Here is a 12,049-nt window from a genome sequence, read left to right as displayed (position 1 = left end):
GTGCATCATAGAGAAGGGGAGGGAGAGGAGGCAAGGAGTAAGGGTGATGGTGGTGGTGTTGTCGTCGTTGTCATGTTTGTTTGGGGGTTAGTGGCTCGGAGAAGAGAGGTGAGTGTAGAGAGAGAGAGAGAGAGACTTAGGAGAGGAAGAGATGAGAGGGACCTGAGAGTTGTGAGGAGGGAGAAAGGGCACGGGTCCAAAAATGAAGAAAGGGGAGAGGGCTGGGGAACCAAAAAGGAAATGGGCCCTAATGGCACACGGTTTAAGACCTACAAAAGCAACATTAACAAAATATCATTCAACCCAAGGTGGAAATTACAAAAATGCCCTTCCGTTCCTTAAATTCCGGGATGGGATGTTAAACTTTCAATATCTTATCAATGACTTCTCTTGTACAACCAGGCATGGGCAGTTTTGTTGCCGAATTGTTAGTTGTTTTTTTAATAATTACTAGTCAGAATTTAAGATTCAACTCGAAACCTATTTAATTTAAATGAGATTGCATATAACCCAATTAGAGCTTACACTCCGACCCGATCCAATCCTAGCCAATTTGCATTGGTTTAGATTCTATTAGATTAACACTTTTAGTAATTAGTGACTCGCGGTAGTATACTCATGTGCTTTTTGCTTACTGGGTCAAATGAAGACTATTTTTTTTAACGGTATTTCACTATTGCAAAAATTAAATACCGCATAAACGGAAAAATAGACGGAGTTAGGTTGTCTAAATTTTCAATCCAAGTGGCAAACAAATTGATGCATGCATTTATGCTTTTTGTAGGTGGCAAACAGGAACAAGACTTGCAAATTTTGATGAATTTGATTCCATCTTCCAAAATTAAATGAAATACTGTAACACATTTCTGCCACCGTCACCATCAAAATCCACCACCAAATACTACAAGTCTACAACACCATTGTCATCTGAGCTTCAAATTGAGCTTCATTTCTTCAAATGTCAGCATTCTCTATATGACAACTGATCTCAACCTTAAAATTTCAGCTCTAATATTTGAACGCTCGAAAACTCGCCCACTCCCACTAGGCAAAGGCTTTATCACTCCCACCCCGCCTCTAAAGCCGCCTAGGCACGCCTCGGGGATCATCTTTTAAAACACTGGTTTGTTTATAAAATAGTTTTACCATCACCACTGCTCTTTGTGCAATATTTCAATCATTACTTAAACGGTTATTATACAAAATGGTTCCTGAGATTTGCATTATCAATAGAAATAGTCTCTAAGATTTAAAATCAATAGAAATGGTCATTGTCCACCATCCATGATTTTGGTCATTCCGCTAAAAACGATTTTGGGCAATTTTCAAAGTTTTGTAACTCAATCGTTTCTTAACCAAATTTGACCCATAATATATCAAAATGAAGATAGGAAAGTGAAGAATAAGATTATACTTATTTGGAAGCCCAATGGTTGTTGGAGATGGCCGGAAAATAGCTTGAAAGGTGACTGGTCCGCGGGAAAACTGGAAAACTCGCCGGAAACTGGGTAAACTTTAAACGTTCATAACTTCTTCAATACTCAACGAAATCGAGTGATTCAAAAACGAAAATAATACTTCTTGACGAGGCGAAGAGAATGGTACCTTTTTTGAAGGCTAACTCTCCATGGTTTGGTTGGAAAACGGCTCAAAAATGGCTAACCATTTTCGAGTTAGCCACTTTCAAGCAGTTTTCCGGCCAAACCACAGCGAGTTAGCAATAAAGAAAGATATCATTCTCTTCATCTCATCGAGAAGTATGATTTTCGTTTTTGAATCACTCAATTTCATTGAGTATTGAAGAAGTTATGAACGTTTAAAGTTTACTCAGTTTCCGGCGAGTTGTTTTCCCGCGGACCAGTCATCTTTCATGCTACTTTCTGGCCATCTCCGGCACTCATTGGGCTTCCAAATATGTATAATCTTGTTCTACACTTTCTTATCTTCATTTTGATGTACTATGGGTCGAATTTGGTTAAAAATTGATTGAGTTACGAAGCTTTGAAAATTGCCCAAAGAGTTTTTAATGGAATGACCAAAATCATGGATGGTGAACAATCTCAGGGACCATTTTTATTGATTATGCAAATCTCATGGACTATTTTGTATAATAACCCTTACTTAAATTCAGCAATCAATGTTTGCATGCATACTACCAGACGATAAAACATCGACGTGGAAGCAGACGGATCCCGAGTTAATTTGGTAATGTATTTAGTAAAAACAAAGCACTGACACTTGCATAATCCATAAAAACATACGAATCATAGAAACCAGTGAACTATAATGCTAGTGACAAAAGCAAACCAAAATTTTCACTTGCTATGTTGCTTCCCTAGGTCATTCAGTAACTTTTCGAGGCCTTCCCGTCCCTCGATGCTTTTGTTGACATGGTCGGTTCTTCAAGGTCAATTTCATCCCTGATACAGTGCTTTTTGTACCCAACTTACTGGGTCTCCCTTGTTTTCGCTTTTTCTGGCTATGTTCCAGCTGCTTCTGAAATTTATCAGGCGGGGATTCATCGCCGGTTGGAGATGTGACCAGTTTTTCTTTAGTACGCCTAACTAGTTTTCGCTTTTCTGGTTGTTCCATCTGTTTGTGACATTTATCAGGCAGGGATTCATCGCTGGTTTCAGCTGTAGCCAGTTTTTCTATACAACGCCTCGCTTGTTTTGGTTTTTTGTGTTGTTCCAGTTGCTTCTTACGTTTATCAGGCAGAGATGATTCATCGCCGGTTGCAGCTGTGGCCAATTTTTCTTTACGAGGCCTCGCTCTTTCTTGCTTTTGCGGCTGCTGGTCAGCTGTTGGGAACAAAACCCTCATGGTTGAGTCTACAGTTTCCTTTGGCGTAGGAGGCTTCTGCTTTTGATGCTTCGGCTGCTGCAACTCATCATGATGCTCCTCTTGTGGTTGCTCACATTGGTGCTGTGAGAGTGATGATTCTGTCATGGATACAGCCGGATCAGATTGTGAAACAATTTGACTGTGGGAGCGTAGTTTCATATGGCGCAGCTGTTGCAGCTTTACTATAGTTGTGGAAAATTCTACCACTGATCTTGGCTTGAGCTGTGGAGTATGAGGTTCTTCCACGAGCTGCTGGGAAGTGAGAACTAACTCATCAGGAACTTTTGTTGTTGTTGGGTTGGACTTCAACTTCTTTGTTTTTTGATCCATAGGTTGAGATAAAGCATCAACAGCCGTTGGTCCTAGGTCTTGAAATGCTTCAGTGTTGGGAAGCTCTGTATTCTGGGAAAGGAGGATTGAACCAAGGGTATCTATTGTTGGCTCTGGTGTGCACCGCTTATGCTGGGTAGAATGATTTTCATGTTGATTCTTCTGTTGACATAATTTTTTCCCTCCTGATTTTTGCATTCGAGATCTTCCACTGTTTGAAAGTGATGTACACTCCTCATCCAGAGATTGTGAAGGTAGCAAAACTACCCTAGATCCAGTCGCAGCTTGTCCAGATTCGGACAGCATTTTGCTTCGAGGTCGCAGTTGCCTCTGCTGCTGTGTTTGGCCTGTTTTTTCTGCTGATGCCTTCAGCTCTTCAGTCTTTTCAGCTTCTTGAAGGTTTGGTGTGATTGACACTTCAGACGTGGACTGCCTCCGGTGCCGCGGACGCAACTGCCGCTGCTGTCCTGGCTCATCTGTATTTTTCTGTGGTTCAAATGACATCTTAACTGACAAATAATCAAGTTCCACGCCCATTTCCTGTATACATTCCCTAGGCTGCTGCTCATGCTCAAGTTCCTGGGTAATGCCAGAAATTGCTGTCACAAAAAATTTATTGATTGTCCCATGCATACACAATTACACATGCATGTAAATAGTGTTATTTACTTATAAAACGATGTTTGTATTTGTAATTATCCATCAAAGATCCCATATAAAGCCTTTCCATGCATATTCAGATTTTCCATGTCCAATTACATGTACAATTACATGGTCGTTCTCCAATTCATGCCAAATTTAACAAGCTAGAAATTGTGAGGTTTCTAGTTGCTGCTACCTGACATGCATTTTCCCCTTGTTGATCTGATGGTCTTTGATCCTGAAGCCCCAGCCCCCTAAACTTCTGTTGCTCCTCTGTCTGATGTTGTGCTCGATACGATTGCTCCGTGACATTTTCTGCCTGCTGCTCCTCTCCATCCTGAAAGAATGTATGAGACTAACATTAAAAGTTCCAGTCCAGGGATAACTTGTCGGTATCTTTCAAATTCTATTCAACTATTTTTGCTGCATGCATAACGACTAGGATGCATGTTGTACATGAGTTGATAAAAGATTCCATAATCACAATGTAGTGTACTGTTAACTTATATGTCCTAGTCTCCAAGAATGCAGTTCCAAGAGAAAATGTCATGGCTGATACCTGAAACTTAGGTGCCCTTGGCACTCCACAATCAGATTCAGATGGTTTTTTACGCCGAGGAAGCAGTTGCCTTTGCTGAGACCACTCCTGTGTTTCCCGTTGTTTTTCACACGATTGCTCAATTTTTGTTAATTCCATCTCAACAGCATTTTCTTCAATCACATTTTCTGCTTTCTGCTCCTCATCCTGCATGAATGCATCAAATTGGATCGTAAATTGCTTGTACCATTTTATTTGTAAGTATGCTTATTTTTAACATTTGGCATTCAAAAAGGAGGGGTTAAAAAGAAAAATTATCACTGTTGCTCTTTGGCCATCGTGTTGCTATTTCTGTCGTGCTGAAAAACCACGAACTATATATTTCCTCTTTCTACAAGAACTAGTAATTAACGGTGATCTTTCCTCTATGTCTGTAATAGGTTTCCTAGTACTATGGGTTGACGACTCCCTTATACTAGACAGATCTTCTAACAACTTTTCCTCAACCTCACATGCCATTAACAATTCTCCAAAATTCCTTGTTGCTAAAAAATAAATAATAATACAAAAACACAACATTGCAGGCGCAAGTATGTTGTATCAAGAGAAAATTATTGCATTATTTATATACACATTTCAACATTCTATTTCCGTTACAACAGAGTTTCAACTTTCAACATTTACCTCAGACAAATGTGATGAACCATGGTGGGGCAATTTTTGACTTGTAAGAGGGCTTGAATTGATCACAATAGCTGCATCTTTCTCTTGCTTATTGGATGATAACTCCTGCATATTGCTGTTTATGAAATGAGATTGACACTTATAAAATAGTCAATAACAAAACTAATTTTGAATACATAGCGAAAATGGCTAACCAAGAATCAATGGTCTGGGATATTAAGTCAATTGGCTCTTGTGACTTATTTTGTTCTGAAATAATTTCAATTTGCTGTTCTGGTGCAGTCAGCTTTTCCATTATTTCAACTTGTTCTTCTAGTAACTGAATTTCTCTTTCAATACCTTCAATCTGTAACCGTCCCGTGGTCATCTCCCATTGCTGTTCTTTACTTTGGCACTGTTGTTCAATTTGTTCATCCTCTTGTGCCAGAATTTTTTCTTCAGTCGCTTTATAGTTCTGTTCTGCATCAATCTTCTTTTCAAAAGTCACTGTGATTTCTTGCATCTGTATTCGACTTTGCTGTCCATCTGCATCATCTGGCTGTTCATTTTGTTTCTCTGGAGATCCATTTTGATAGTCAATGTTATTATGCTGTTCTTCTTCACTTTGCTGCCCACGTTCTCCATGTTGTTCAGTCAATTCATATTCTTCATCTTCATTCACTTTGTCATCATGCTCCACAATACATTGCTTTTCAACAATCACTGCAATTTCTTGCACATGGGTTTGAGTTTGTTGTCCATTCACTTCATCTTGCAGGTCATCCGAAGATCCATTTTGACTTTCGATCACCGTATTATGCTGTTCTTGTGGATTTTTTTGCTTGTGTTCTCCCTGTTTATCAGTGACTTCAACTGGTTCTTCAGTTGCTTTATATTTCTCTTTTGCAGTGTTCTGTTGTTCAACAATCACTGGAACTTCTTCCATTTGATTTTCACTTTGTTGTCCATTCCCCTTAACACACTGTTCATAAGGAGATACACTTTGATCGTCAATCACCTCACCATGCTGTTCTAGTAGACCTGCGTCTTCACTTTGTTGCCCATGTGATCTCTGTTCAGTCACTTCAACACATGTCAGCTCAACGCATTCTTCAGCCACTTTACATTTCTGGTTTGCATTATTCTGCCTTTCAAAAGTCATTGCAACTTCTTGCATTTGAGTTTGACTTCGTTGTCCATTCAGTTCATTCTGTTCAGTTTGTAGCTCTAGGCCATTTTGGTCGTCAATCAACTTAGTATATTCTCCTAGATCGGGTTCTCCAATTTGCATATCATGCTCCCTTTGTTTTTCTGTCAATTCAACTTGTTCCTCAGTTGCTTTCTGTTTTGAATTGGTATGCTTTTCAACAATCACGGCAACTTCTTGAATTTGGTTTTTACTTTTTTGTCCATTCACTTCATCTTGCTGTTCCTCCGGAGATCCATTTTGATCGTCAATCACCTTACCATGCTGTTCTTCTAGACTCGTTTCTTGACTCTGTTGCTCATGTTCTCTCCGTTGTTTAGTCTCTTCAACCTGTTCTTCAGTCACTTTATATTTCTGTACTACCATGGCAGCTTCTTGCATTTCCGCTTGTCTATTTTTTCCATTCAATTCGTCTTGTAGTTCATTTTGTTTCTCTGGGAAAACGTCTTCATCATCAATCGCTTTACTAAACTCTTCTTTCTGACATGGTTCCTGACTTTGCCATGCATGTTCTCTCTGTTGTCCAGTCAGTTCAACTCGTTCTACTGCCAGATTTTCAGGCTCAAAATCATTTCTTCTTATTATTCTCCTACCCAGCTCACCTCTCTTCGGTTTCTCCACAGGCTCCCTTTGAGAATAAGAATCAATTTTATGAGCCGGAAGCATATAACAGTTTTTTGAAGCACTAACAATTTCTCCGCTCTCGCTAAGTTTCTTCAAATGATGACTCAAGAGTCTTTCATGAGCCAATGGCAAACAGTCAAAATGCTCTCTGATAAATTTTGATACTGCTTCTTCAGTCGAACCCCCTTCCTCATTCAACTCAGCAACTGCCTTCTGTATCATCTACAAAAATATAAAATTCTGAAGTTAAAAAATTTGGAATAGTCAGCAAAAATCTACTCAAGAAGCATTAGTATGGAAAAAGAGTGGTACCACAGCATAGGTGGGGTGATCGGCTGTGAAAAACACGGGGTAGGCTTCAGAAAGGCTTATTTTAATACGACTCATTAGCTCAGGTGTGAGGGTTTGTGAGGTGTTTGAGTTCGCGAGCTTCTTCATCACAGCACTAGCAAGCTTGTTTATCATTTGTCCCTGTTAATAATGTAGAAAGTATATACAATAAGATATTAAGAATTGGACAGATATTTGTATGCCAAAACTATAAAGTAGATTGCTTCAAAGGTAACTGGTTCAGCCAATATGAATGCTGAACTATAACATCCCTCAATCTGTTTCACACACGTTTCAACTAAATGCTGGGGCATGCTAATTGATTCCATGATGGAATTGTAATTAGTAAGGTACAAGAGAAAAATAGTCATGACCAAGCATCTGTTGGTGTCCGCGTCTGGGTTTGTAATGTACACAATCATAAAACATAAGCAAGTACTGATCAGTGATCACGAACTATATGGTCATCTTCTTGTTCCAACCCTTCCTAGTTAGCCCTTTTATATTGGTTAAACATTTCCTAATGAAGGATTACACAAATTAATGATCCTCCAAAATGGTAAAGCCAATTATTAGATTTATCATCTGTTAGCTTGTCCAATAACTCCATTCACATCAACCAATGAATTATTGGAGCTGTTTGCAATATCTAAACGAATAAGGAATGCATAAAGATGATCGGAACACAATGGAACTCTGGGAAAACCATAAAGTACGAACATCATGAGAGGATCAAATATGTCACTTTAAAAATGAAATGCTCCTCTTCCATAAGAAAAAGGCAAGATGCTATCTACATATGACAAAATCCAGTTCTGTGCCCGAGCATTGAGGAGAGCCGAGTATACTGAACTACATTCTGTTTTAGGTCCTAAAATTTGAAAGAGAGGGCAGGGATAGATACCTCAAATCGTTCAATGACCCGGAAGAAAAATTATAGTAATAGTAACAAAATAACAACAATAATAAACCACATTCTCTTCAAATGATTCTAAAATAAGAAAAGTAGGAAATACAAACTGAAGTTATAGAAACTACAATTGGTTTTCCCCGGACTCCATCCGCTTCCAGCTTTAAACAACTTCATGCACAGAAGAAACCACATACAAATTCATACTAAGTACGTTATCGAACTAATTTCAGTTTCCATGTAAACAATTACTCTTTTTGCTCTAATTTCAGGGCTTGACGATACGGCATTGCATCCAGACTTGAATGTATAATGTTTCGAATAGCGGATAGCGTTCATCAGGTGGAAACTAGATTAATAACTTCGGTGATATTACATCCAACATAAAATCTCATAGGCAATTGCATTTGGTGCAAAGTAGCCAGTAATATCCAAATGCATATCATATAAAAAGCAAAAGGAGGAAGGGAAACTAACATGAAGTGGGTCTTCCTCTCTTCCTTCTTCCCCTTCCTGCATTCAGAATTAAAAGAGAATTCTTCTGAATTATAAATTATATTCCCTTCTCTTCTCGGAAATAAATAAATAGGATTAAAATCGAACAAAATTACTGTTTACCGTAGAAGATGAACATCGTACGGACTGAGGCAGAGCCATAATACTCTCTCTCTCTCTCTCTCTCTCTCTCTCAGAGATTAGACGAACAAGAAAGAAAGAATCCGGTTCTTCGATTGCGTCACTGAAGCTTGATGGAAGCATATATATATGTCTGTGTTTTTGTTTTTTTGGGGTTTTGCTGCACTTTGGGGCCCTGGGTTTTGTTTTTTTTTTCCCCTGTCCAGAGGGGCACTTGGTTTCGGTTTGGCGGTTTGGCCAATAGACTGACACTTAGCTCGTGACTGACTAGTGATCAGAAAGGACAGTGTACTTCCAAACAGGAGCCCCTTTGTGGCTGGCAGGGAATAATTTCTTTCTAAAACCATCTTCAATTCTTGGAGATAAAATTTAAAAATTTAAGTAAAAAAATAATAATTATGTTATAAATGTGAAGTCAAAAATAATTACGAAGTGATATGTGAATTTTTAGGTAAAATAACAAAATTATTCTCGAGGCACACCTAATTCCTACGCGCGAACAGTGGATAATCAGCCTTCAAGCAAGTAAAAAATGTACAAGTAGGTATTTATTTTTAAACTTATTTCATCTATCCTCATCAAATCCTCTTCACAAGGTAACCCTCAAATCATTCATTTTTAATTATATTAATTAGCTAATTAATTGATTTATTATTCAATTATTCCTAATTAGCTACAAATCATGAACCTCACCCAAAATGCCAACCAAGTGGCCAGTCTTCCTCCTCCTAAAGGGGCCGGCCACACCCCTATAAATACTACCTAATTTTCTCCAAAATTCAATTCCAATTCTCTTGCTAAATTTTTTAAATTCTCCAAACACTTTTCCCTCAAAATTCTAACTTTGGCATTGGAGATTCTTTGGCCAAAGTCCCTCCATCCCCATTCATCATGGGCGTTGAGGCTTTTGGCCTTGACCTAAGGTATTATTTATTTTGTATGTTTAATTTTGTCCAAGAGCAAGGAGGAAGAAATTTGCATCCACAAGTTAGTGCTTTCATTGAGAGTTGAGCCACACGCTCATAAAAGACTCTTGTATCTAAGGTTTTTTGTTTTTTTGCTTATTTGTAGATTTTTCATACGTTATTATTCTTGGAATTTTTTTTCTAAAAATTCTTTAATAAAACGTAAAAGAAAATTACAAATGGTGAGAGATTCGGAAACCTCGATGAACGAAAATTCCAACATTCAAAGATTAAGGCTGCTGTGATCTTCAAGGTTCAATATAGCGGTGAGTAGAGCGGCACCCCCACGAGGCACCACCGTGGCAACCACCACGGTGGCCACCCACGGCAAGGTACATGGCGCCACAACCATGGCCCAAGCCGTGCCACTTCAACCTTCAAGGGCCCAAGCCTTAACCGAGCCGGCCCGTGCCGCCTAAACCCAACGTAAACCCAATGCGTTGCACGCTAAGCAGCCCACTCCTGTGGCCCAGCCTGCTTCCGCCGAGCAGCCCACTCTCGTGGCCCAACCTGTTCCCATGCCCAGCCTACTCTCGTGGCCCAGCCTGCTCTCGCCGAGTAGCCCACTTATGTGGCCCAACCTTCTCCCGTGGCCTTCCAAGCAGCCCAAATCTGTCCAAGATTAGTTCAACCGTCCCGGTTCCAAATTTTCGGATCGACATTTTTCTGCAGATTTGATATTTCCCAACTCAAATCTTGGGCTCAGAGTCTACCATACTTCTACTGCTCAAGGAGATACATTTCTTCCAAGCTCTTCCAACCCAAATGGAGAATAACACTTATCTTGACAAGTCATAGAGTGGATAAGCGCCGTCGCACAACAGAAGACCTTGGTCAACCAATTCTTGCAGTGCACCAAGATGCATCGTGCCCCAGACGAGGTGTCCCGAAGTAAGACAAGGGCAAACGAAAACCTCTCTAGCAGTGTCCTGGAAAGCAGCCATTCAACCAGCCATGAACCGAGCATTTGGGCAGTGTACACTCTTGACTAAGCCCTCGAGATAATGTATACTCTAGTCTTAGCACACATAGGAGCATGCATTCTCGACTAGGCCCACGGACGAGCATACATTCACGGTTAGGGTCATACTCCGATAGTCAACATGAGCAACCTTCCAGGCGAAGTGTTCATTCGCGGCCAAGCCCGCAAGAAACATCTTTCACTTCACATCGGAATAGGCAACACGATGGACAGATAGAAATAGTCACTTAATCTGGCTTAAGTTCAATCGGCAGTCTACGAGAAATTCGCTCGTCTGCGAGGAACTTAGCACATACGACGAGCCGAATACATAGAAGAACAGCCTAGATATGTAGGTCATGACTGAGGGTAGCCAAGAGCTCCGCTACCCCCAAAAAATGCAAATTCAGGAAAAAGTAGAGAGACTCTTGACCAAGCGATTGCGTGATTTCCAACGCAACAAGGTTACCGACGAGACACTTCGACGGAACATGACCAACATAAGCAGGTCAACCTTCACGGATAAGAACGAGTAGGCAGAGTAGTCTTCCAAAAATGACTTCCAACAGACCACCCACTATTCAAAAAATTGATCATGAAAAAAATCTAATTTTGGCAGACTCTTTCACTCTGATAGACAAGCATGCACTTTGGGACAAGGCTCGCCGATCAAGATGCAAGGACTTGAAAAAAAACCTAACATCATCTCCCTATGATCCAAACAGGAAGCAGTGGATTACCTATTTGCATGTTTGACAGTATCTGAAGCAGCAAACCATCATACGAGAAGAGCTGGGGTCCCGACTACCTATATTCCACAGTTCAAAAGCTCTCATCGATGCTACCAGAAATTCAAAAGCTAACTTTGGCGATAGTTGTTGCAACCCTGAAGCTCAAATTTTACCTTCAGATGCACGTAGTCATCCTTATGGCACTATTCTGCCCAATCCAAACGCACGACAATAAAGGCGTAAACACTAGTGGATGCAAAATTTTCTGACAAACGCAACAACTCGGCCCAAAGGATTACCAAAGGCAGATAAACACTAGAATGACATACTCGGAAGCAAGTTTTATTCTCATCGCCCCAAAAGATTCTACATATGAGCAACATATATCAACAGTCGAACACCACTTCCTGATATGTGTCACACGGCCCAAGCCTACCCTTACTTCATAATTTAACTCTAGAGTGACCTCATACCGGTAGTTGAGCATCTCCTAATGCGTGTAGCATGGCCCCAGCTCCAAGGCTCCCTACCACGCTTTCACAACGCAATAGAGCGGCCCAACAACGCCCCGGAGGTAGCTGAGCATGCCTTAGTCGCGCCTGCTCCACCTGATGGAAACTTTGCATGTCAACGGCGCATCCAACTACAAAGGTTAGAGAGCAGGCATA

The 12,049-nt window shown here is 40.2% G+C and overlaps 1 protein-coding gene across 2 annotated transcripts; it reads right to left on the bottom strand.

Annotated features, from left to right (window-relative positions):
• Window positions 1-2,099: 2,099 nt before the first annotated feature.
• LOC137710979 (uncharacterized) lies at window positions 2,100-8,940 on the bottom strand. Of its 2 annotated transcripts, none has more exons than XM_068450162.2 (8): window positions 8,707-8,940; window positions 8,566-8,601; window positions 7,161-7,319; window positions 5,233-7,070; window positions 5,039-5,153; window positions 4,376-4,561; window positions 4,013-4,153; window positions 2,100-3,753 (listed from the first exon to the last, which is right to left on the bottom strand). In XM_068450162.2, exons 1-8 carry the CDS (start codon window positions 8,845-8,847, stop codon window positions 2,341-2,343), a joined length of 4,029 nt encoding a protein of 1,342 aa, XP_068306263.2. In that variant the 5' UTR covers window positions 8,848-8,940; the 3' UTR covers window positions 2,100-2,340. The 2 variants fall into 2 exon arrangements, with proteins under 2 accessions (XP_068306263.2, XP_088552060.1); XM_088695934.1 differs by having other exon boundaries at window positions 4,022-4,153; window positions 8,707-8,913.
• Between the last annotated feature and the right edge of the window lie 3,109 nt (window positions 8,941-12,049).

Source organism: Pyrus communis, chromosome 6 (genome assembly GCF_041283825.1).
Source record: "Pyrus communis isolate YQ-2024b chromosome 6, ASM4128382v1, whole genome shotgun sequence".
Lineage (NCBI taxonomy): Eukaryota > Viridiplantae > Streptophyta > Magnoliopsida > Rosales > Rosaceae > Pyrus > Pyrus communis.
Note: the sequence above shows the minus strand (reverse complement) of the source record. Positions and strands in the feature narration are given on the sequence as shown.